The sequence below is a fragment of the Sander lucioperca genome, chromosome 6 (assembly GCF_008315115.2).
Source record: "Sander lucioperca isolate FBNREF2018 chromosome 6, SLUC_FBN_1.2, whole genome shotgun sequence".
Taxonomy (NCBI): domain Eukaryota; kingdom Metazoa; phylum Chordata; class Actinopteri; order Perciformes; family Percidae; genus Sander; species Sander lucioperca.
This window is the reverse complement of record NC_050178.1, coordinates 500,957-527,154: the sequence shown is the minus strand read 5'-3', so window position 1 is coordinate 527,154 and position 26,198 is coordinate 500,957. Positions and strand designations below refer to the sequence as shown.

General features: G+C 38.9%; 1 protein-coding gene across 2 annotated transcripts; it reads left to right on the top strand.

Annotated features, from left to right (window-relative positions):
• Window positions 1–5,869: 5,869 nt before the first annotated feature.
• On the top strand, window positions 5,870–9,502 carry barx1 (BARX homeobox 1). 2 transcript variants are annotated; one of them, XM_031300225.2, is made up of 4 exons: window positions 5,870–6,456; window positions 7,685–7,976; window positions 8,371–8,450; window positions 8,938–9,502. In XM_031300225.2, exons 1-4 carry the CDS (start codon window positions 6,258–6,260, stop codon window positions 9,024–9,026), a joined length of 660 nt encoding a protein of 219 aa, XP_031156085.1. In that variant the 5' UTR covers window positions 5,870–6,257; the 3' UTR covers window positions 9,027–9,502. The 2 variants fall into 2 exon arrangements, with proteins under 2 accessions (XP_031156085.1, XP_031156084.1); XM_031300224.2 differs by having other exon boundaries at window positions 5,883–6,456; window positions 8,366–8,450.
• Window positions 9,503–26,198: the final 16,696 nt, after the last annotated feature.

Genomic DNA, 26,198 nt, shown 5'->3' with positions numbered 1-26,198 from the left:
GATTTGATTTATAGTACATTGTGTTAATTCTTATCAGTTATACAGTAGCCAGATATTTACTCCCTTTGTATTACATTTATTGTCTTTAATCATGGGACATCCCCAACTGATCAGCCACTGGTCTTACAGGGAGGTGTGTTCAGGTGCATTCTTGGCATATTGCTATCTTGAGGCAGCGGGAAGTGATCGCGTCATTGACCAACAAAAACCTGTTCTAAAGTCAATAGCGCAGCATTTCATTGTTATTTTAATAGCGCATTAGTCAAATGCGACTAGGCTTGTGCACAGTGCATACACTATGCCTGTTACACACACAGGGAAGCGCAGCAGCACACAAACATGCAAAATATTACAAATAAAAATATTACACAGCAATGCGCCAAGGTACAAACGCGCCTGGCTTTTAAAGGGAATGGGAGATGACACTCTGATTGATTTATTGCATGTTACACCCAAAACACACCTATGAATTAATGAAGACACTAAGACAACCCTTTTGAACCATATGCCCGGACCCTTTTTTCCGCCGTCAAACTAGCAAAAGTGGATTTGGACAAGCCCTAAACGCACCAGCGCCATGCGCTTCACGCCGTGCGCTTAGATCATTAATATAGGGCCCAAGGAGTATCTATGGTGTCATCTATGCAATACATGGATAGCTATCTAACAACCTCTCAGTATCATCCCAAAGAGCTTGGAAATATGTTAAAAAAATATATTGATGAGATTCATCAAATGATGACTCACACAGCACGGTCTATTCCTGCAATTCCATCACTTCTGCTAAGACCTTTACCCATGCTTCTCCAGCCCAATATAACCATCCTCCTCACGAGCATGACCATTCTTGCCAAGTTGTTAGGTCTTTAGTGGAGGAACTTTGCCGCTGCGTGTTGCAACATGAGTCCCAGGCCACATATTCCCATAGGAGTCATAGGAGCAGCAGGGGCCCTAGGTAGAGGGCTTATAGAACTAGGGTTACAATATCGTAACCTTCGTTCTAACTCACAGAGGCTTTGTCCTCTACTGGATTCTATGGGTACAGTGGGTGGAGCCAGATGAATGAACGCCCTGTAGCGACCTGCAAGCTAGTAGCCACAGCCCTCCTACTTCATCACAACCTAAGGTGCCACAGTGGAGAATAAGGGGCCCCAGCCAACCCAGGTAGTAAGCAGCTGAACTGGGTAGAGCCATGGCCTAACCTTGCAGGGGTCGAAATACAAGCAAGAGACACCTTGCACACTACATTCCCCGGGCAGTGGCGGCGCCAGAGATTTTCTTTTGCTGATGCTATGGGGTTGCTCGATGTTTCAGTGAGGGTGCTCTGAAATTTGGAGTTTCCCTTGACACACATAGCCTACACACACACGCGCAGATACGCACCCACCTCCGCTGCGGGTTAGGCTACTAAGCGACCGAACAAGAGGGAGAGAGAGATTGATTTGTTCTGAGATGTTTTTTTATACACAAAAGTGGCCACTGCACCATAAAACTCTGATTAGCCCACAAACATTTCAATTACCAGCCAACAAGCCGGGTTCACACAATCTTTACTGCAGCTTTCATACAGTGGCTCAGAAGAGTAATGCAGCAGGCCAAATACACCACACACAGCCAACCACACACATAAACTCAAACGCAAACAAAAAAATAATGTAGTCATATCTGTAGTGACTTAATACATCTAAATAAGCCACTGAGGCCGAACGGCTGAACCTGTTTCGAACACGTTTCCAGTGCGCTGTATAACTTTGGATTCGGTGATCCATTTTTTCCACACAAAACCTCCTTAGAAATCCTTTCCATAATTTTGTCAGACACTTAGAATATTAATCTGAGTCTGTCAGTGTCAAAACGAGCACTTTTGTGAAGGTAAATACAACCTAGACAATTGCCCTATTAACTTACATTGTAGGTACCGATGTCAAAGATTGTTGTTCCCATCCGTCACAGACAAAAAAACAGGAAAATAGGTTCCAGGTTGAAAAAAATGGTAGTTACCCTTTAATGACAGAAATATGACAAAAGTAATTGATTGATCTCAACAGCAACAGGCCCGTGGCACTGGCATCCCACCTGATGAAGACTCTGCAAAGGCTAGTCCTGGTCCATCTCCGCCCCTCTGGTGAGCCCATCCATGGACCCACTTCAGTTTGCCCATCAACCTGACACTGGGGTGGATGATGCCATCTTATACCTTATCCACAAATCTCTCTCCCACCTGGAAAAGACTAGAAGCACTGTGAGAATCATGTTCTATGATTTCTCCAGCGCTTTCAACACCATCCAGCCAACGCTTCTGAGGGAAAAGTTGGAGCGGACGGGGGTGGACCTCCACTTCACTGGATGGATATTAGACTACCTCACCAACCGACCTCAGTTTGTAAGGACGCAGGGCTGTGTGTCTGACACAGTTGTCTGCAGCACAGGGGCCCCACAAGGAACAGTTCTGGCCCCGTTCCTGTTCACCCTCTACACTGCAGACACCTATAACTCAGGAAACTGCCACCTACAAAAGTTCTCTGATGACTCCGCAGTTGTTGGCCTCATCGCAGATGTGTATAGAGTAGCCTACAGAGAACTTAACTTAAAGACTTTGTGGAAAGGTGCCAGCAGAACCGCCTGCAGATCAATGTTGGGAAACCCAAGGAGCTGGTGGTGGATTTCCGCAGGAGCAAACACTCTCAACCTCTGCTGGTGAACATCCTGGGTACGGACATCGATATGGTTAAATCAAATAAGTACCTGGGTGTTCACCTGAACAATAAACTGGACTGGACTGACAACACCAGAGCACTTTACAAAAAAAAGGCCAGAGCAGACTGTATCTGCTGAGGAGACGCAGGTCTTTGGGGTGCAGGGGGCACTCCTGAGGACATTCTATGACTCTGTGGTGGCATCAGCTATTCTCTATGGAGTGGTCTCATTACTAAATCAAAGACGTTGTTCCCATGGGAAATCATGTGTTTTACTAATTTGTGCTGTCCCCTTTCATAAATAAACTAAACTCAAATGTATATAAAATTAGGTTTCAAAATCTTGAAAAAAAAAAAAAGTATTCTCTTCTCTGAGATGCTGGGGGTGCGTCAACTGTGTTAAATGTACATCACGTCAAATATATCAGGAGTGTTACGAGATTTGAGCAATGCAGTTGGTGGTTCCGATAAAACGTGCATAGTGTAATAAGCATACTAGTGTGCAGAAAGTATGTGGCTACAGTGTTGGAACGGGGTGCAAGTGGCAGATCCCATAACAATTAAGGGTCATGGGCTAAAGAAATAAGCTGTGGAAGTGGCTCTCTCAGTCTGGTGAGTGGGAAAGCACTGAAAGACTGGCCAGGATGAGCTGAGCAGCAAATATACTGTTGGTGTACTTTTAAATAAGATGGCACATTTATTCTCTGAAACTTGACATGTTGCTACTATTGCCATTAGGGTATTGTGTATTTCATTCTTTTATACTAAAGAAGTGGAGTGACAGTCCTCTGGAAACTCTCTGGCTTGCAATCTTTGAAGTGACCACCAGAGGAAGATAGGTTCAAACAAAGCCAGGTCACTCAGCCGGAGATGAAAACAAGCAAATCCATATTACTACTTGTTTCTAAGGACACGTTGAAGTTTTTCACACTTGAAGTCAAAATATTTGATTTGACTTGGCAGACTGTGTTGTGGTCTGTAAGATGGAAAGAGCATATTTCAGGTTGCAATAGAAGAGACAGATCTTCATGTATTAGAACGAATATAACTAGTAAGTGATCACGATGCACATGAACTATTTCACTGATCATTTGCAAATATATGACCAAAGACAACTCGTAAATATGGCAACATTTGTTCTAAACTTCACATGAGTGTTTTTGATCATACCTCAGAAACCTCACCATGTCACAGCATTAAGAGATAAGATAGACTTTATTAATCCCACACTGGGGAAATTCCTGTGCTACAGCAGCTCAAAAGAAGAAAAAAATGTACACACATCAGAACAACGCAAATACACATTAAGTAGACATAGGAGAAAAAATATACATAAGTATAAGAAATAGAAAAAATAGAATTAGATATAATAATAATAGTAATAAAACAAACACATTTACACAATAAACACTCTTATATAAACAGATCGTATATATGCACACAGATATACAGATGAGTAAGGTGCGGATGAATAGAAATGAAATATTCCACAGTAGGAGGTGACGTGGAGTTATAAACAAATGAATAGTGCTATGTGATGGCTCATGTTGCAGAAACAGCTAGCAGTGCTACATTATGATGTTGTATTAAAGAGTCTGACTGCTGCTGGAATGAAGGACTTGCGGTAGCGCTCCTTCTTGCGCTGAGGGTGCAGAGGTCTTACCCAATACACATTGTTTTGGAGGATTCGTGATTAAGCCTATTGTATCAAGAGCTAAGACAACCTTTTGAAACTTAAATTGATCAATGTCAAAAAAAAATGCCCTTATTCCCCTGTTTGTTGGTACTTGAAGTGTGTGACTGTGTTAAGTATTGTTAGTGTAAGACAGCATTATTATTTCATATTGCTCTCACCTTTATTGTATGAGGTATGACCATAAAACCTAGAGCATTGTTTATTTTTTATTTCTTTTCTCCAGACTTTCACTCATGTCCCTAAATGGGTCTACTACTTTAAACAGCACTTTTATGCACTCTTGAAACCGTAATACACTTCTCAGTTGCACACATATTGACATTCCTTTCCTTTCAACATGCCATTTTATGCTCATATTGGGTACCATGCTTATTAAGTTATTTTGTTTCCAACATGTTCAGTTATGTGTCTTGATGTGTTGGAAGAGGTACTTGCTCCCAGCAGTTCATGGGTATGCAGTCTGGTGTATACTGTGTCATATTTTAGCTTCAACAAAATGAAATTTTAAAAAAAGTAAAAAAAAAAAAAAAAAAAAAAAAAATCTAAATAGACCACCAACTCAAATGCATTCAAAGTTTCTTTAAGGTTTTCAGCTCAAGAGTTGATTTTAGGCCAGAGCTTTTCTCAGCCCTGAGACATGCTAAAAATAGGCTGTGGGAGATATTTCACAATTTTGTAGCCAAATAGGAAAAAAAAAATCCCATGGTGCTCTGGGGGTGGGTTTTTTGACCTCTACTGAAATATTTTCCCTTGAGCTGCATGCTTCACTGCTGACAGTCTGCAGACACCATCAGCTGAGGTATGATGCATCTGTAATAACTTTGCATCATTTACACATCATTTTGGCAACAATTACATATTACATCATACCAAGATTTTGGGTAATCAGACACAACAACAGAAGCAAAGAGACCATGTGAATGATCCTCTTCTTTTCTCAAAACGTACAGGCTTAAATAGCCTGTTTGCAGGTTTTACAATAAATTTGTAAAACCTGCAAACTCGTGTGAAACTACAGGCATGTATGTAAATGCAACCTACATGCAAGAACCTAATGCATATTCAGTATGAAGCATGCAATGTCCTAATCAAATCTCCACATATTATTAATACTACTACTACTACTACTACTACTACTAATAATAATAATAATAATAATAATAATAATAATAATAAAAGGCATTGATGACTTGGCACAGACCTAATGTTTTCATTTTACCTTAACCTTCTAATCTGAGCTTCCTGTGTTGCATTACGTGCTTCATCTTGGTCATCATCGTCGCCATCATCATCTTCGTCAAACTAATGCCTTATAACTTACAAAGTCACCTGCATGGCATTTAAAATGTCCGTCCTTATTTTCTTCCCTTTTGCATATAAATCCACGCAGGACAAGTGCGGCTTTGCATGTAACTTTGGCTCAGTGAAGGCACCGAGCAGACAGACCCTGGTCCCTGAGAAGAGGTGGAGCTATGACGAGACTCATAAAACCCAAAGCTTATTCCTCAACTCACTGCCAAGGTGACGCGCTCAACGGCTGGCGAGTAATACTCCGACCTCCGCGGATCACACACAGCGGGTGGTGGGCATGAACACGGCCGGGTTCGGGAGTTTTTGGTCAACTGTTTGCTCTCGGTTCCAAATTTCCTCTCCAAAGAAGAACTCATCTGGCCAGAAGTAACGCGTAAAACCGGCACAGGACGCACAGACGCGAAGGAACTCGGCTGCCTGTACTTGATATTTTCCTTTACCTGAGGATAACTTTGTTCCACTTGATATACGGGCTAAAGAGGCATTACAGAGCGAATATGACAGCCGGCTTGGGCCACTGAAGGAGTGATAAACGGTGACCGCACAGCCACATTATGCAGCATCCTTTGGAAATGGGGGCGCATTACTATCCTCCGGAGGTACATGACCACAGAACTCATCGCTACAGGAGTTTCATGATAGAGGAGATCCTGACTGACCACCCCGAGCACAAAGCGTCGGCTCCGGCCGGGGAGCTCCTTAAATTCGGGGTACACGCTCTCCTGTCCGCCCGGCCTTTCCATAACCAGCTGGGTAAGAGAGACGGCTGTGAAAAAGCATGAATGTGTAACAGAACGAGTCGATGTGAGTGGTTTCATGCTGGAAACATTGCGGGAACTGAAGATAATATTTAATATATTGCATTATTATTATTATAATTATTAGTGTTTATAATGACATAGGCCTACATTTAAAATAAGGATTAGGCCTATATTTAATTACAAATATTAAAACGAGTGCGTATTTTGGTCCTGATTTAAAAAAAAAAAAATGAAGACGATTTCACTTTTCGTCACGTTTGTAACTTTTTCTTATAGAATTACAGAATTTAGAATAACAGCTAATGATTTGCAATAATTAAGCAAAAGTCAGATATAACCGATATTATGTCTTAGTAGGAAAGGAAATGAAGGAAAGGAAATAACTGGGATACATTTAATTGTAGGTCTAATTTACCCGCAAAACATTTTTTTTTATCCCTTGGTTCTCAGGGCTTCCGTATTTTAGTAGGCATATTCAGAAAGATACATAAACCAGCTTACATATGCGAATATAATATTTGTTTGGAAGTTGTATGCGTACCATTTGGATTCTCTGTCGGGTTAGCTGCCATAGCGCTCTTCTACTCTATTTAAAAATAACCTTTAAATAATGCAATGAGAGAGGCCTGTATAGCTAGCATTATAAACTATCATTTCAGGTATTTAGGCTTACATGTCGATTCAGATTTGTGTCGAACTATACATACATGCTACTATACATCGCATGCTTTCATTTGTTTAATGTTGAAATCAGGTGGCATGACCAACCCGCGGCCTTATTTTTTGAAATAAAGACTCAATCATAAATCCGAATCTGTTTTTGTAAGAGAACATGACAATACATAATGCATACGACATGACAACAGAGGTCTTACTCTTAGCGTCTCAGTTGATGCTGTTGGATATCAGTGTAGATAGAATCTAATTGAACTGTTATCATACACGCGTTAACATGTTTATTCATGTTTTATCAGCTGGAGTTGTAAGATTAAGTCTGTGTAGCCTATATTGTTCGATATTTGTTTAGGGAATGTAGTAGACTATTACTCACATGTCGGATCAGACTACTGTGTTAGTGAAATAAGGAATACACTGGAAAGTAAAACTCTGTGTGTGTGTGTGTGTGTGTGTGTGTGTGTGTGTGTGTGTGTGTGTGTGTGTGTGTGTGTGTGTGTGTGTGTGTGTGTTTGTCTCTGATCCTTCTCGGTCCTTTTTTTAAGTGCTAAAAGCCGACCAGACGAGCCTCCTCAAGTTCCCCATGTCCCCGCTCTCCTGCTCGCTGGGCTCTCCGCTCGGCTCCCCGCTGCTGTCCGCGGCGTCGGGCCTGCAGATCGGCACGGCGTCTCACCACCTGCCGCTGGACCTGCACCTCCGCGGCAAGCTGGAGCACGGGGCCGACGGGGGAAGCAAGACCAAGAAGGGCCGGCGAAGCCGCACCGTGTTCACCGAGCTGCAGCTCATGGGGCTGGAGAAACGCTTCGAGAAGCAGAAGTATCTCTCCACGCCTGATAGGTGGGGTCTATAGTCTGACAACAGCCTGGTGTAGAGGATTTTACTAAGGCTAACGTTTTTAAATTCAGGCTATGTATTAGTTTGAACTGTTTCTGTAAATATTATTTCCCTAATAATGTTTAAACGTGTTCTTTGCTTGTCTTATTTTCATTGTGTTGGTCCAAAAATATAAGAAAGGGGAGTCTAAAAATATTGGGAACAACTGTGAAATGACCCGCCATTTGTGAATGTTTAACTCCCCATGTTGCTAACACTTTTAATGACTTGGATGTGACAATTTAATATGCTGTGTTATTAGAAGCAACTGATGCCCATACAGAAGAAAAAAAAATGTTGTGAAAACCTCGAACTGATGTGGATTATTGACTGTACTGATTTGTTCCTCACAGAATAGATCTGGCCGAGTCTTTGGGCCTCAGTCAGCTGCAAGTGAAAACATGGTACCAGAACAGAAGGATGAAGTGGAAGAAAATTGTAAGTTATTCTTCATTATGATGATGTGGATGATGATGATGATGATGATGATGATGATGATGATGATGATGATTGCCAGGACGATGAAGATGATGATGGTCATTTTATGTGAGGTTAGGCCGACAACAACAAGACAAACAACAAAAACAAATATTGGGAAATAGTTTTGCTTTGTATTATTTCAACAGATGTTGATGGGAAACGTAGCTCACTAGAATGGACTCTCACACAGTGGAGAGTAAAGGCCTGTGTTACTCACTTCACTATTGCTATTTGCAGAAATAGCACACCTTTTAAGGAGATTATGTGGCACTTGTCATATCTTTAAATTTGGTGAACTACGGAGAATTCAACAACATCTATCTGAAACTATATTTGTTGTCTGTGTTGATGACCTAGAGGTCATTATGTCACCCTTCTATTTAGGATAACTTGCATCACAGTCTGTAGTTGAACAGATTTTTTTCTGCTTATGTTCAACCTGCAGGTGTTGCAGGGAGGAGGCCTGGAGTCACCCACCAAACCAAAAGGCCGCCCAAAGAAGAACTCCATCCCCAGCAGCGAGCAGCTCTCTGAACAGGAACGATCTGCCGCTGACACTGACCGCCAGTCCGAAGGCTCGAGCTCCCACGAGAACGCTCAGGAGGAATGACCCGGCCACTGCTCGCAGATACTCTGGCTCTGTACGCAGAGCCTCTGGGACGCTCAGTGTGTATCTTTTGGATGGAGCCAGACTCCAAAACGGCGTGAAGAGGATGTGCTAATGCTCCTGAAGCTGGGCCGCCTTGTGCAGGCGCCAAAGACTCGCGGGTCCTGCAGAAGTGTAAACTGTACACGCCGACATGCTCCAACAACCATGTGTTGTTGTTTTTTTTTTTTTATCGTAGCCCAACGTGCATTCCCTCTTGATGAACTTTCTGCTGTTGAGGAAGGAGCTCAAACCTTTGCAGTAGGTCTACCCTTTATATTCTAAGGATCCACTCTCACTCATCTGTTTTGCATTCCCTTTGTGTAACTATGCTATGTTTAATTATTAAATATATTTTCACTAATGCGGTTCTCTGCTTATTATAAAGGGCACAGGCACATGATAAGCTTTTAAGCCAGTGTGTACATATGATGAATATGATGATAATGATGATATCAAGTCACACACAGTCATGTTCACAGGGCCTAATATGGTTACACAGGCTACCTTGACAACAGGAAAATGTTTGATTGTTTGCTGCATGCCCACACATGAAAAATGACAACAATGTTGCCATTTCAGGCCAGCAATCAATCAACGCTTTAGAAGTGGAATGTGAGTATAATATATTTAGTTTGTTGATTCACATTCGTACGACTGGTCATTATGTTGTTGTATGAAAGAAAGAAAAAAAGAAAGAAAGTGAAGCTGACTCTTTCACAGGAACTAACTAAAAACAGAGCAAAGAAACTTATTTTGTTTCCCCTAAATTCTTTTTTAAATCATTTAAATGTTCTGCTGCAGCTGAAGAAACCTATTTAGAGTGTGGCCATATTGGGCTTAAAGTTTGATTTAAAGACATGGTACTGTATGGCCTTAAGCATAACGTCCTAATTCGTACCAAAGGCCCATTAGCCTGCATGTAATATTCATTCATGGTCTATTGTTATTATATTAACACTGTTACAGTTTATTTGTGGTGCTATGTTTGTGCTTCAGCAGAACCATGAAACCTCAGTTTTTATTTTTTTATAGCTGATTTCTATATATATATATATATATATATATATATATATATATATATATATTTATTTTTTTACCAGTCGCTATATTTTCTTAAATATATATAGCCTGACGAACGAAATTGGATGTGGCAGCAATCCGTATATCAGCACATTAAAAAAAAGGAAATAAATAGTCTACACTAAATATAAATTATCATTAGTGGGATAGGCTGTGGTTGTAGGCCTACTTCGTTTTTTTTTTTTTTTTTTAAATAATATTTTTATTGTTTTAGGCTTCGATGCGGATTTTAAAGCGAGTGGCGGAATCACATGGGCCTTCACTGGACAAAGATCCGATTTTTTATTTGACTTCATTTTAGTTTTTTTTACGAGTTATTGAAGCTTACCTTGAGTTTACGGAGATGCCGATTTGGACAACATAAACAGCTGCTCGCTTCCACGTTGTGTGCACGCGCTATTTAGGCCTATATTTATATTTGCCATAACATCTCGATTCAACCCGTCTCCAAAGAATGTAGACATACTTAGTCTAATTCATGTCAACCAGCAGTCTTTCACATGCTTTTAATAATTCCTTAAAGTCGATGCGGGGAGGTGATTTTAGAATGACTGCTGAATGAATTGTGTTTTTACGCAATATTGTAATATTTCTAAAATACACTTTCTGAAATACATTAAAAGCATAGCTCACTATAGGCTTTATACTTCTAAAAAAAAAAAAAAAATACTGTTTAAACAACACACGTCATTTAGATAAGACCCCCAAAGTGTGCAGCTTTTCCTTTCATGCGAATATAATTCTATAACACAATAAGTTTATTGACGAAGTTAATATTGATTTTGTGTATAGGATCAGTCTCTATGTGTTGGTACGGCTCAGCAGCTCCAGCTCATTCCATTCAACTATTAAGCGCCCACTTGATTGTGTAAATGAACACAGCAGATACAGCAGTGGACGACACATCACACATGTCTCATATTAATATGTCCTTTATTTGCCATGTACATTTTACAGTACACATATAAGGAACGTGTCCTCTGCATTAACCCCATTAGTCCGACACCAACTCCAGTCGTAATGCCAGTACCTACGTACTGGGCAATGGCAGGAGTTCCTAACATTACATATTATACATCATATACAAATATATAGTGAAAATATAAAATATAAAGTGAAACATTTGCATTACTGCTATATTTACATGTTGATACGTTTGAAAGCAGCGCAGTTGGGTGGACAAATATTGGTCATCTGTGGCTGATTATTGGCTGATGAGATCATGGTTATTTTAATATTTTTGTCATTATATATATATATATATATATATATATATATATATAAATATTGTATATCTTATACAAACATATATATATATATATATATATAATATATTATATATATATATATATATATATATAAATATTGTATATCTTATACAAACATATATATATAATATATTATATATATATATATATATATATAATGACAAAAATATTCAAATTAAAATAACCATGATCTCATAAGCCAATAATTTGTAGCCACAGATGACCAATATTTGTCCACCCAACTGCACTACTTTCAAACGTATCAACATGTAAATATAGCAGTAATGCAAATGTTTCACTTTGTAAACAAAAACGATAATGGCAAATGAAAAGGCACTTATGGCTGACATGATTTAAAAAAACAAACAAAAAAAACATCCGTTTTGGTGGCAGAGAATGTTCTTTTAAAAGGCATTAAATGCATGCCTTAATCACCAACCCCTCATTTAATCACAAATATGACACGAGTCTGAAAGAATATCCCAAAACAATTCAATTTCATTCTGTAGAGTTGGTTCAATCTTGATCGTCTCTGCTGTGTGAAAACAAAAAAAGACTCTGTGTCTTTTTTTCTGCACTCGCTCCTGTCTGTTCTCCACCAGCTTTATTTTGGGCCTGATGTGCTTGAGGTGAAGGTGTCGTCCTTGAAGCTTCTAGTGTGGGGGGGATCAATAAGCAGCTGGCTCATAATGTGGCAAACATCAGCTCATGTCACCCGTATGAAAGTGCTGTAAACACAAGAACAGAGCAAGAGCGCTCAGATAGTTCACCTCAAAGCAATTCAATTCAGCAACTCAAAGTGTCTGAACTACAGACTGTAAAAATATGAATTTCAGACTGAATCAGGTTTTACACAAACTTCCATAGTTTTAGTCGGCAAGCATGTATTTTGTCTCATATCAATCATAAAGAATAATTGTCTTGGTTTTCTCCAATAATATAACATTACTTTAAGTTAAGATTAAGCACATTTCTTAGTTAGTGTCATTATTGTGTAAAGACAAAACCATTTTTCTTGGTTATAATGTGTGAAACTGTCATTATGATAAAAAAGCGGCATATTTTTAATTATTGCATAGATTTAAAAAGAATTAGAGTTAATAATATTTATATTAGAAGTGCGATGATGCTTAAACTCTATATTGATTTTAACTGGCTGCTCTTTACCAATGATGGAATCCAGATTGAGAAAAAAAAATAAGGTATTTTGGATGATTAGCAGGAATTTTAAGAAAGTGCACCTCTTTTTTACGTAGTGGTCTTGTATAACAGTTCTCAGTTTCACCTAAAGATCCACATGGACGTCTGCAAGTCCCCCCTTCCCATACACACACACACACACACACACACACACACACACACACACACGCACACACACACACGCACACACACACACACACACACACACACACACACACACACACACACACACACACACACACACCACCACCACCATCATCATCCTCCAAGCAAATGTCAAATGTATGTCTAGGCTTAATCATATGCAGATTAATGACGGGTTAACCTAAACAACAGAGCATTGGTTGACAAAGGAGTCGCAGCAACAAGGAAGAAAAACATGATCACATTTTAAAAATGCATTTTTTTTACTACTGTCAGTTTGTAAGTACGTATATGTGTGACGTGGCCTTTGCTTCACAGTGCAGATTAAAGCTGCAGCAGGCTGACGACGCAGGCTTTATCCACGTGCACATCCTCTCTCCTGGGCTTTGAGCGGGCCGAGTGTTGGACAGCAATGACTTCCGACATAAATTACAATCAGGAGGAAGCGTCAGCCGGCAGGAATCTGCAGATTCGGAACATCCATACTCTACACAATTTAATCATTAAGGGGAGCCTTTGTGGTGGCATGATAGTGCTCTGGTGCGAGCAACGAGAGGTTGACCCCAATTTTGGAGAACGGGTGTTTATGGAGTCAAAAAGGTCTGTGCTTAGACAGAGCCCAGGCTGGGGGTCTGGGGTGGGGGGGCGTCCGCCCAGCTGCACACAGGAGAATTTCTCTACGATTAAAGAGCCCCTGATTAATCTAACATATGTGCCAAAACTGCACATGCGGCGTATGATCCCAATTAGACTGAAACCCAACTCTGTGCAGGCCCAGCTCCACATTAGCTCTGCCATTCTTCTCTTTGTTTTCACTGGACGGTCCTTGACAACATGCCTTTTTTTTTTAATCATTCTAACTGAATGATATTGATATTGTATGTTACTATTGTCCGGTGTGCTTCTGATGGAAATACAGGAAGGGGGCTTTAATGGTAAACAACTGAGGAGATATATCTAGTCAGGAACAGCCAACATGACATGAAGAGACAGCTGCCCAACAAAATGAGTGTGTGATTACAAGCCTACCAGTATTACAGATACTACTGTGTGGCATCAGGGCATGATATGCTAATATGAAACAACTGTATGATGTCATTTTATAGGTAAGTCCCTGTTATCCTGAGGTCAACAGAACATTTCAAAATTAAAGTTCAAATGTGTCCACGTGTAGATAGTTTTGGTTTAATATATTCAGATTTTAAGATATCTGTCTGGAAGATGTCTGCCTTCACCTCAGGTGAATGGAATTAACCCTTGTGTTTTCCTCGGGTCAAATTTGACCCATTTTCACAGTTTTTATAAAAAAATAAAAAAATAACTTTGCAGGTAAAATTAATGATTACCTACATTGAATTTTGGGTCTTCTATTCAATTGTATAGTATTTGAAAAATAATGTAAATGGTTTTAAAACAGTATCCTGACTAAACTTAGTTTGATCCACATCCTCTGATCTTAACTCCAAATAATTCCTAATTTCTGCTCTTTTTTTAAACTCAAAAATGAGATATGGTGTCATATAGATTAGGGTTATTGACTATGAATTTAAAAAAAAGTTTTAAAAAAAGTGACACAAACTTTTAATAAAAAGCATCAAAAGCATTGGAAAAAAACGCCAAAAAAAGAGTTAATTTTCAGTTTTGACTAGGAAGGAGAACAGGCTCATGGTCGACGGGAAGACAACACAAGGGTTAATGAGGGCCAGCTGCAATAAACAATATTTTCATGTTATGAATTGACTAGTGGTAATGAACCTCAGCTCTACAGAGCGATTTGGTGTTTTTGGTTTCGTGGCCCACAACCCTTACTGTTGTGGTTCACTATCAACTGGTAGTTGTACACTACTTGCCAGCAGCAAACAGCAGACAGACACAGATAAAGACTATAGCTGATGAAGAAAGTAAAGCATTTAGAGCTAAAGAGCCAGATGATTCCCTCAGGAGTAGGTAGAGACGAAAACAGAGCTGAAAGTGAGAGAATATTGGACTTATATTCATCAGGGACACAAACACAACTCCAAAATAAATGCCAATGCTGCTCTTGTGTTTAAATGAACAACTGCTTTCTCACATGTTCGCCACAACAAAATTATTAGGTGATAGTAGTTCAGTGTTGTGTGTTTTGCTTGTTCTGCTGCTCCCAGGTGGACAAAAAATGATGGCAGCTATAAGGTCCTGTGTTATTACTTGAACTTAAGGCCCTGTGTTCCTGTCACAAAATGGAGTTTTAAGATCTTATTTTGGCTTGTGTGATAATAAGTATATATATATATATATATATATGTATGAGGAATGGGTGGGGGTTTGCCCTGGGGGTACTCTGGCAAAACACAAAACACTGTACAAAATGACATTTAAAAATGACAACATCATCTCTTGTAAAAAACAGCATCCTCATTGCTCTGGAATATCCAGACCTCACTGTGAACAGTGTTAACAGGGACTATATATTAAGTAGAAAGTAGTTCCAGTGGAAATTGTTTTGGGATGTAGAGAGGAAATATGTGCGTGGCTAAATACCACAAAAGCTAAGTGAGAAGGTATATTTGTTTGTAATGTGGGTGAGAGCTGAGCTTGTAATATCTAAGACTAGAGAAACCAGAAAGTATCAAGCTGCCAACCAATTAGATTCCACCAATGCTTCTCTTTTTAACATGACCAATTCAACAGTCACGGTGTAAATTAAAAAAAAAATGATCTGATGATTTATTTCCACCCTAATTCTCCATCTTGCATGCTAATCAATTATCCTGGCAATGACCTGCAGTCACATTAGCAGCTTTCTAAATAGCATATATTATGAGGCTGAACTCTCAGCACTCTGAGGGGGACATGAAGTGAACCGCAGAGAGAATAAAGTCCTCACTGTTTCATTCTCTACAACAACTTGTGCCAGTGAGTGGGCACTCACCCAGGGCTGCACTTTAAATAAATACGATGGTCTATGTGTACTCAGACTTCAGAGTCACCGTTTATAATTCAGAATGACCATAATGAACATTCTAGCTGCCATATATATCATATATATATATATATATATAATATATATATATAATTTATTTATGTTTTTTTCCCTCCAAATAATACATCTGTGGGTATTAGACCTGCTCAATCACATATGCAAAGTTTGGCTGAGAGGTAAAAGTGATAAGTCATTGTTGTAGTCTCGCATGGCCAGCTCTATCTCCACAGCGCTGTGGAGTAAGCTCTGGCCACATATGCATTCTGGGAAAGGAGAAAAAACTCTCTGGGTTGTTTGCATTTTTTTCCAAGCCAATCACAATGGTCTTGGGCGGCGCTAAGCTACGGATGCACCCTGCAAAAGAAAATGTCCCATACAATATTAAATGAAGTTAACTGTTGACACATGAGCTATTTAAATTAGCTGGATACATGGTTAAACCTCATTTGCTCTTACCAGTGTATCTCCGTGTTTACTTCGTCCACAGCAATCCCACCAATCGGTCCCAAAACGTCCCAGTTAGAGAGGAACTGACCTATACATATTCTTTATAAATCTTTACAACCATTCAACTGAAAGAACCAAGCAGGCCATGTTGCACCATCCACATTTTCTTCAGAACATTTTACTTGCTAGTTGGGAGGTTGCTTTTGGTGTGAAGGGCAAAGCCAGACATCTAGCTTATCCTGGGAATGTACTTCCGTTGATCCAGACTATCATTCTTATGATTATCATGGTGACCATTATGATCCACAAGATTAATGCTTTTCAAATGTTTGTATACATTTGGTGTTCAGCAGTCTCATCACAACACTTCTTCGTTTTTTCATTTCTAATGACGTTGTTCATGACAGAAAATGCATGTGCTCTTACATTTAGAGGTATAGCCAGGCAGACAATTTTTTAATATTTTGCTATCTCAATACAATGGACACTGAATGTAAACCTCACTTTTGCTTGTTTACAAAGAAACTCCCCTGGGCACCTTAACAGCATCGTTCAATATGAACTTCTGATGTAAATGCAAGAATATAGATATGCATAAAGGTACATCCAAAATGATTATGATTGTCCAGAATAACAGGGACTCTGTTTCATTGCTGTTTATTTTTTATGCAGCTTTTCAATGAGGATATCTCAAGACCTGGACAAATAAAAACACCACAATTTGCATTGGGGGGCCCCCACTAGAGAGCCCCACAGGTGGTGCTATTAGAAAAAGACAGTGGATCGGACCAGGGTCCTGTTTTCACCAGGTTTGTTTCATTTTTCTTCCAATTTTTTTTTTTTCCCCAAGTCACAAGAAGGAACTACTAGTTTCAACTCATAATCATAACCAGGGTTATTTCCAAACACATTGCTTCCTCTGCGCCTTGGATCGATTTTTCCCAGTAAAGACAAATATTTTTTGTATTTTATATACATTTAGCATAAAGTAAAGTCCAGACATCTTTTTTTCACTTGTAAGCAATACAAATCAGTGTAAGAATATTTTGAGGTGAAATGTTATTTTGAACAATCTCAGTCTTTCACAATCTAATTTACAGGCACACCAATTTTTCTTGTTTTAAAGCCATAGTGCGTAGTTTCTGTCGCCCCCCCATGACGAATTCTGTCGAAGTAATGTCGGCGCGTCCACATGATACAAGCCTTCTGTGACCGCGCACCAGCCCATTCTCCTCCACGCAGTTGCTAGTAGCCAAGGAGGACACGGAGGATTAAAAAAACATGATGGACTCTTCAGAAGAGGTCATTATCTTCACTCGAGTTTCTGCGCGGGAAAGTCACCGGACGACACAATCTTCTGAACATAGCCGTACTGAGAAATACAGAGAGAGTTGAGTGGCGCTGATAGTCTTAATTAGCTTTGTAGCAACTCATTTGGCAATGGTTTGAATGTAACGGAAGATCATTAATATCAAAAAGTTACGCTCGAAAGCTTTAAGAAAAATACGTTTTTAAAACTTTTGTTTAAATTAGTGTGTTTATGATGTAACAGCTTTCAGCAAGGAAAAGATTTTTTTTTACATGAAAATGAAGTCAATATAAAGACATTATTAAAAAGACAGAATTAGCAAACTGGACCATCGTCATCACAATGCACTCAGAGACATTTTTAGAACTAATGGAGTTGTTTCTTCCTGTCCTGCAGGTGTCAGGTGATTTCCTGTGGCTCAGATCACAGCTCTTAGTCGTGCAGCTAATGGGAGAAGGCATTAGAGGACATAAACAAGAGCACATCAGCCCATCATGATGCTCCCCTCTCAGCCCACCGCCCCTCCAGTTGGAAACGTCAACAGGCCGTGATTGATTTGAGATGGGCGATTCCCTGACTTCATGCTTGTATAAAGCAAGACAGCTGTTGGGAGAAATCAAATTCCTGCAGGAGCTGGAAAGACATATTCTTTCCATCTGTTTAACGGAGTCGTTGCCTTTTGCTAGACAAGTAAATAAAAAAACATGGCCAAGCTGTGGCAGGAGGTCAGTGAAAGACTCATTATATAGCAATTACAGCACAGACCCCCTTCCCTTTCAAAATCCAACTTGAAAGTCAATCCCACTTTGTAGAGCTTTTTAAAAGTAAGACATGACAAAGGCAGCCATCTATCTTTGGTAACAACTTCAAGACTTATAGTATGTTACCCATGGTGCATAGCTGAAGGATTCATTTGTTTTTGTGAAAAATTCCTCTTCAGAACATGACCAACTCTTATACCTCTTACACATATTTCCTAAAACGCTGAGGATTTCTTCCCAACACTTTCAACAAAATACAAAGTCATGGCGGTTTGTCGTCATGCTCCCTTCCTCTTCATTGCTTCCCAAGAGCTGTTTGGACAGATCCTTCACTACCAGGGATGTGCACAGACATTTGGGGCGGCAGGGGCTCAAGGAAAAAAAAAAAGGCCTAATAGTTCATGGATAATTATTTATTTGAAATCTAAACAAAACATGACATATATTAACACAACTCTTATTTCCTTTAAGCAATTGTTTAACAGAGACGTTTTAGTATTCATCAGGTTAATCACAAACAGCAAAGAAAACTCTGTCACAATGTTTTCTATGCTACTAGTTTCAAGTATATATTTAGAACAAGTGACTGCACCAAGGAGAGGGACATAGGGTTGTTTATTTTGCAAATGGCAATAAATCATTTTAATTATTTTGGTGATATTGGAACAAATAACACTTCAAAAAATACTTTTAAAAAAATCTAAAAAAAAAATATTCACACTAAACTAAACGAAAGACTTTTCCTACAATTTTGTTAATTTTACAGGAAAAAAACACTGTTATTATTAGATGAGGAGCCTACGATCAAAATGATGAAGTTACTATTTAATGCAGGACACTTTTTACATGTTGTGGTCAATTTAGAGATTTTGGTCTATTTTTCTTCTATGTCTTCTTTTACTCTAATGGAAATAAAACTTACAAAATACACATTTAGATGGTATTTGTTTTAGGCTGCATCTGTAGATATTTTCTAAATTAATCTACATATTTAAACCTGACATTTAAGGGGGGAAGACTCTTAACATAATTAACTGGGGATGTTCTGTGCTATGTTTTAGTTGTTTAGTTTATCCTGTTCACCTGCAGTGCCTTGTCAAATGTGTGCAAATTAGCGAGAGAGAGAGAGAGAGAGAGAGAGAGAGAGAGAGAGAGAGAGAGAGAGAGAGAGAGAGAGAGAGAGAGAGACGGATCGACAAAGTCAAATCTCCCGATCTGATGTTTTGATTTTTTCATTAAAGAAATACATTTGTTTGACAGGGAAGCTGTGTGTAAACAGGAATATATAAGCTGTATTTATAAAAAAACAAAAACAAACATGTATCCAGAAAAAGGGCACTTTCTCTGGAGGAAGAAAAATGGCAGGTGCTCAAGCCCCTTTTGATGTCTATGTGTGCAAGTGCCTGTTCACTACAGACATTTTATGACAGCATGACTGTGTGGAAATAGTCTTTGTTTCTTATTAAAGCCCTCCATAACCCATTATGAATGTGTCCTTGTCCATATTTTGCTTCTTATTTAGAGCAGTCTTCAGCATTTCTGTTCTGGCTAAATGGTGGAAAAACAGCTCGGCAGTGGCCGAGCATAAGCACTCTGTCTTAAGTGATACAGATTATGAAAACAGATGAAACCCAAACTTAGTTTGAACAGCAAAGAAACTGTGAGAAAACATTAGAGCATTCAGAGCTACTGACTCCTGATTCTTATCTTTTAGCACAACTCTTCATGTGACTCCCGAAAGCTAAACAGAACATGCTTAGTTCAGAAGTCATAATCTGAAGTTATGTCAAGTATTAGGAGTCGAGGTTGGTGTGCTCAGTGCAAACAGGTGGATCTGCAAAAGGTTTAAGCACCACTTGATCCTCTGAAGGGTTGTTTTCTAGTTAAGGAATCACTCATGGTTCCACATGGTTCTGACATTATGAATATTAAAGCACTTTGAGTTTGGGTTAGAGCTGCCACTTACAATAATTGATTGTTTTTGTTTAATACATTAATAAGTCAATAAAAATCCAAGGTGTCATCTTCCAATTCTTTGTTTTTGTCCAAAAATGTACAATAATATGAGGTGGAGAAAAGCCTCACGTTTGAGAAGCTGGAAGCGTTTATCTATGATGTGCTCTTACTTAATAATATGAAAAATATGAAGGGAAAGGTTCCTGTGCTCAGGAGTACCAGCTCCTACAGTTTTATTACAACTTTTTGCATTGCTTCTATTGGTTATGACAATGTTGCTGAGATCAGGGTCTGGTCACTAAAAATAGGTACAAATAGGCAACAAGCAGGAGTACTCAGACAATCACAAAGATTTGAAACAATACCCAGGTTATAAAACAACTGTAAATATCTGTCACCACTTACCAAACCACGTCCTGGTTCAACACCGACTTATCACCCTTACCGTATTAAGCACACAGTGTGCAGCTAGGAATTATGGTCTGTCTAAGTAATGTCTCGAGGTATAACTTTCCCCAAGAACCTTTACACTCCCTCGTTCACTTGTTTACTCATTCAATCATTCATTCACTACTCCCTATGATACACACTATAAAGTTTACTAATAAATTAAGTAGGGCTGTCAGCGTTAATGTGTTAATCGCGATGCGATTAAGGGCTGACGCGACGCGATTAATTTCTTTTAATCGCATTAATCGCATGCCGGCATTTATTAATTTATTTTACACTTCACTCGGCTTTGCGTTACTTATCATCAAGCTGCCACTTCCTCGTAACACATCCTTCTACTGCAGGCTGCAGGCATGATGGAGAAAGACAGCAGCAATGAAATCCTGAATGGCGCTTTTTATTTTCTAAAACTCCCAGACGGCTCGTAGACAAGTCGAAAGCCATATGCACGTTGTGTAAAGCCGAATTAAAATATCACCGAAGCACGTCAAGCTTGAGCTACCACCTACGGAGCTAAGCATAGTAGTACAGTTAACGTGGTGCTACCCGCTAGCATGCTACTTGCCGACCTGTGGATGAAACCACATCCCAAAAAATTAATACAGCTCTTGCGAAACGGGTGGCAACTAACTGCAGACCTGTCAGCATCGTAGAGGACTCGGGTCTTAAAGACGTACTATGGTTGACCTGTCTCGTTGCCGTCGAGGGGGACAGTAGTTTTCACGGATACACAGCCTGTACGACACGGAGAAAGCAGCCCAACTGGAACTGCTGCAAGGTGCAGCAAATGCTGTCTCATTAACCAGTGATCACTGGACGTCAGTGAGTAATCAACATTATTTAGGAGTTACTAAATACTATATTGAATCTGGTAAGGATAGGGATTTTTAGTTTTTTAGTTAGGTACTTGGTTAGGAATTGTGCAGTAATGACAGATTCACACATTTTTCTTTTGTTTACAGTAAATAAATAATTACAAATCTTAAAATCAAGTTCATAAAGTAACTTTCTTTGCATTCATTTGATTCCCAATCAAGATACACTGGTAAAAATTGCTTTCGATTGTTAATATGTACTTAAAAACTGTTCTGAAATGCAAAATAATAGAATTTTAATCGTGATAAAATATGCAATTAATCACGATTAACTATAGAACTTCAGCGATTAATTAAAAAAAATAATTGTTTGACAGCCCTAAAATTAAGATTTCGGACACTTACTAATAGTCGTCAGATTCATCTACCAACCCTTATAGAGCGAGCTCATGTTTGCCTTGGACCAGCTCTTAAATATGCTGTTATAGTTTTAGACTGCCAGGGGACTTCCTTTGACACACTGAGCTCCTCTCTCCTCTCTCTTTCCATCTGTGTGCATCCATGTCCCAGAAATGCTTGTTACTAATTTAGCTCTAGGGAGCTTATTCCCTGGAGTCCTTATTGTTTTTTCGCCCCGCAGTATTCCTTGGATTAGGGTGGCACCTAAATCATGGTTGCAGCTGCTGCCGTGGTCCTGCTTGGCGCCCTGCTATGCCCTGCTACACCCTGCTATGCCCTGCTACACCCTACTATGCCCTGCTACGTCCTGCTATGCCCTGCAGTGCCCTGCAGTCAATATTCTATTTTCTGACTTGGACAAAAAAAAAAGTAACGGAGCGTCATTCCAGTGCGCTCCCGCAGCACTTCACCACTGCTACCTACACACAGAAGTCCGGTGGGACTCATGGGAGAGAATGAATCGCTTCAGTAAGTAAGCTGGCAAGGCTATTTTATTCGTCTTAAACATTGGATGAAGTTATTCTTTTCTCTAATACAGATGATGCTGAGTCATTAATAAATTCATCATGACAAAGAATGATGTATTTTTCCACAAGTTCGCTATGTTAGTAATTATAACATTACTTAGCTTGTTTGGTAGCTTGTTGTGCTCAGATCTCAGATCAGGACACACCTGATCACCAGATCGGCCCAAAACTGCGTTTTGCAACCCCTTTGGTCTTTTCGAATGGAATCGCATGCCCTTTGGGCTCTGTAACACCCACGGCACCTTTCAGAGATTGATGCCCTCTCGTGTGCCACATTAAGAAATGTTTATTGTCCACCCTGCAAATGTTAGATAACATTTATACCCAAATTAGTGTCCGGTGAGGAGCTCCTGGTAGCTATGGGCGTGGTTTAGGTGTGTGTGACAGCCGCTACTGTTAGTTCAAAACAACAAGACAGATGGTTCATCCAATCACCTGGCAGGTATTTTTTGAAAGTGCCTGCACTTTTCCAAATAGTTTCCAAAGACGGCTCAACAAACTTTTTTTATTGTGCCTACAACTTTTAATGCCATTGGGAGAAGTTCTGAACCATCAGACTGGAATTATTTAACTCACTCAGATCGATTACTTCTTTCCACGACTTAAAGACTTATCTTAAATCTACTTTACCTTAATTTTCAGTTTATAAATTTGTACTTTGACAGTTTTATTTTATTATGTTATGTTTGTTATTATTAGTTATGTTAATCTGTTTTATTTCCAGTTTATTATTATTATTATTATTATTATTATTATTATTATTATTATTATTATTATCTCACAGATGATACTTGTAGCTGATGTAGTGGGTGTGGTTTGGGATGGCGTGAAAACCCTTATGTGTATGTTTGTTGATGTTACTATGTTGATTGTTTTTAGTCAATTAAATTGTTAAATGTATTATTATTATTATTATTATTATTATTTATTTTTATTTGTTTCTGATCTAAGACTTTGAGAGTACATTTATATAGTTTCAAGTGGCTTCATTGTAAATGTGTTAGCCTGTGCCCAGCTTGTTAAACAATATGTAAAATGTGAGGTAATCATGGCATTCATACATACCATAGCAGTTTCAAAGCTGAATGATTGTCTAACAAATCTAAAGTTACTTAAATTAAATCTACCTTTTTTGCATATACTTTTTACATGAGATCTCAAGGAGGGATTTGAATCAATCCAGACACCTAGATACTGTATTCAGACCCAACTTGCAAGTTTTGCCCTGATATCCTTATTTCTGGGTCTGGAGTGCTACATGGTCACTTTGAAAAGAACAATTTTACTTACATGATCTGTCAAGTCATGTTATGATATAACAGTGGCCCAAGTATAGAACCTTGTGGAACACCAATATAAGTTTTATAAGCAGTAGATTTATGATTATGAACCTTAACATATTATTATCTTCCCTTTAAATATGAGTCAATCCACCTGATAGTATTGTTTAAAAAGTTAAAGTGGCTATATGTAACTTTCAGTTTGTGTTGATTCTAGATTTGGACAAAAGCGGTAGTGTTATTACCACACCTGCTGTTGTAAAGTTTTTTTCCTATACGGTGCTGTATTACCCACTGTATTGCTGAGTTAGCATTACCGGCAGGTCATATAGTTGCGATGAATGTTTTGTTCAGACAGAAAATCATTTATTTACAGTAAGAGAATATGTTACAGATCCATCGTTGCATTTCAAGTGTTGCATACGGTAACTTAGCTTACTTTGGATGTCTCGTGAGCTAAACTGGGTAACACTCTCACTGTGTCACGAGTCAAAGCCTTAAGAGATTGTTGTAGCAACCAACGTAGTAATAATTACTTAGATTTATAGAGTGCATTTCATGAAACCCAAGGACGCTTTAGACAAGTACAGGGGAACAAAAAGAAAATAGTATGCCAACACAAACGTGGCATTACTAAAAGTAATAAAAACTGTGCTAAATAAAAGGGGGATTTAATTTAAAGTGTGCATATTATGCTCATTTTCAGGTTCATAATTGTATTTAGAGGTTATATCAGAATAGGTTTACACGGTTTCATTTTCAAAAAACACTAGCAGCTAGCAGCTAGGTGAGCATTATAACATTTGTCATGTCGGAAGTAAAGGCTGGACTACAATAGAGCTGTTTGGAGCAGGTTGTGAACTGTGTTTTCTGTTGGAGACGGTAACTCCTTTTGTGGTGGACTTTGGGCTTTTTCACTTTGTAAACCTATAACATACACAAAAAGATAAATAACACAATAAAGGAAAGAGAAAAAGCCCAAAAGCATAATGTGAGCACTTTAATGTAGGCTACAGACATACAACCACATTGTGCATTGTAAAGTTATTTTATGAATGAAACAGACATATTACATGCCTGAAGGCCAATTTGGGGTCGTTTGTGAATCATTTACAATCCCGTAACATTAATTGTCTCCATCTGTTGAAAGCCCAACCGAGATTGACTCGGGTTTTGGCCCATCGTCTGTCACACTCCCTTTTAGGTTTTAGTTTTTTAATGCCATTTAATTTCCTTTTTCTGTGATGGCCCTGCCCCAGTATCAGCCATAACTACAACAGATATATAAAAATTAAAATACAATTAGGCCTATATAAAGAAATCTCCTGCTACCTTTTACCTGACTGGATACTAACACAGGCTTTTCTGGTGTTACAGAGAAATCTGTGACCCGTCAGAATGTGTTAGAGCTGTTCTGCCTGCCGTAAATGATTTTGTGACTTTGCGGGAAAAATCGGACCCATGCAAAGGCATTAATAAAAACTATATAAAACTAGCATTCTTTTCACTGTTAGTCTGGTTTGCTGTTACAGGTCATTTATGATCACCATATGACAAATTTGCAAAGTTGCAGAAATATTTAAAAGTTACATACAGTTACTTTTAAAGAAGATCATTTGTTAATAAGTATTCTATGATACACAATATCGAAAGCCTTTCTAAGAATTCTTGAGTGTTTTAATTATTCTTACTACCTCATGCTCAGAGAGATTTCTTAGACAGAATTGGGGTTTGGAAGTTTGGAGTTTACAGTCCACTAGAACTTTATCATCTATTTCAGTGAAATGTTGTGTAATCTCATCTACAGAGTCTATAAAGTATATGTTAAAGGCTTCAGCCATTTCAAGTGGATCCTAAGATATTTTACCATTCAGCTTTAACTGTAGTTTCTTAGATGATCCACTGGAATTTACACCAATTAGCTTCTTAATAGGTTCCCAGATTTGTTTAGTGTTACCTCTGGCCTCATGAATAATATGGATTAAAAAGTTTGCTTTAGCCTTTCTCAGTTCTCTAGTAACCCTACTGTGTAGCATTATAAACCTTTGTCAATCAATTGGCAATTTAGACAGCCCGGCCTTGAAAAAGTCCATGCCACATTCTCCCGTCTAGACTACTGCAACTCTCTTTTAACCGACATCAACTACAAATCACTCTCCCTCCTCCAGCTGGTTCAGAACTCAGCAGCCAGGCTTCTCACCGGTTTTAACAGACGGCATCACATCACTCCAATCCTAGATTCACTTTACTGGCTCCCTGTCCGTTTTAGAATTTATTTTAAAATTTGACTGATTACGTTTAAAGCTTGTCAGGGTCTAGCCCCCGATTATATAACAGAAATGCTGACCCAATACGGGCCATCCCAATTTATGTTGAAATCACCCAAGAGCATAACTTCT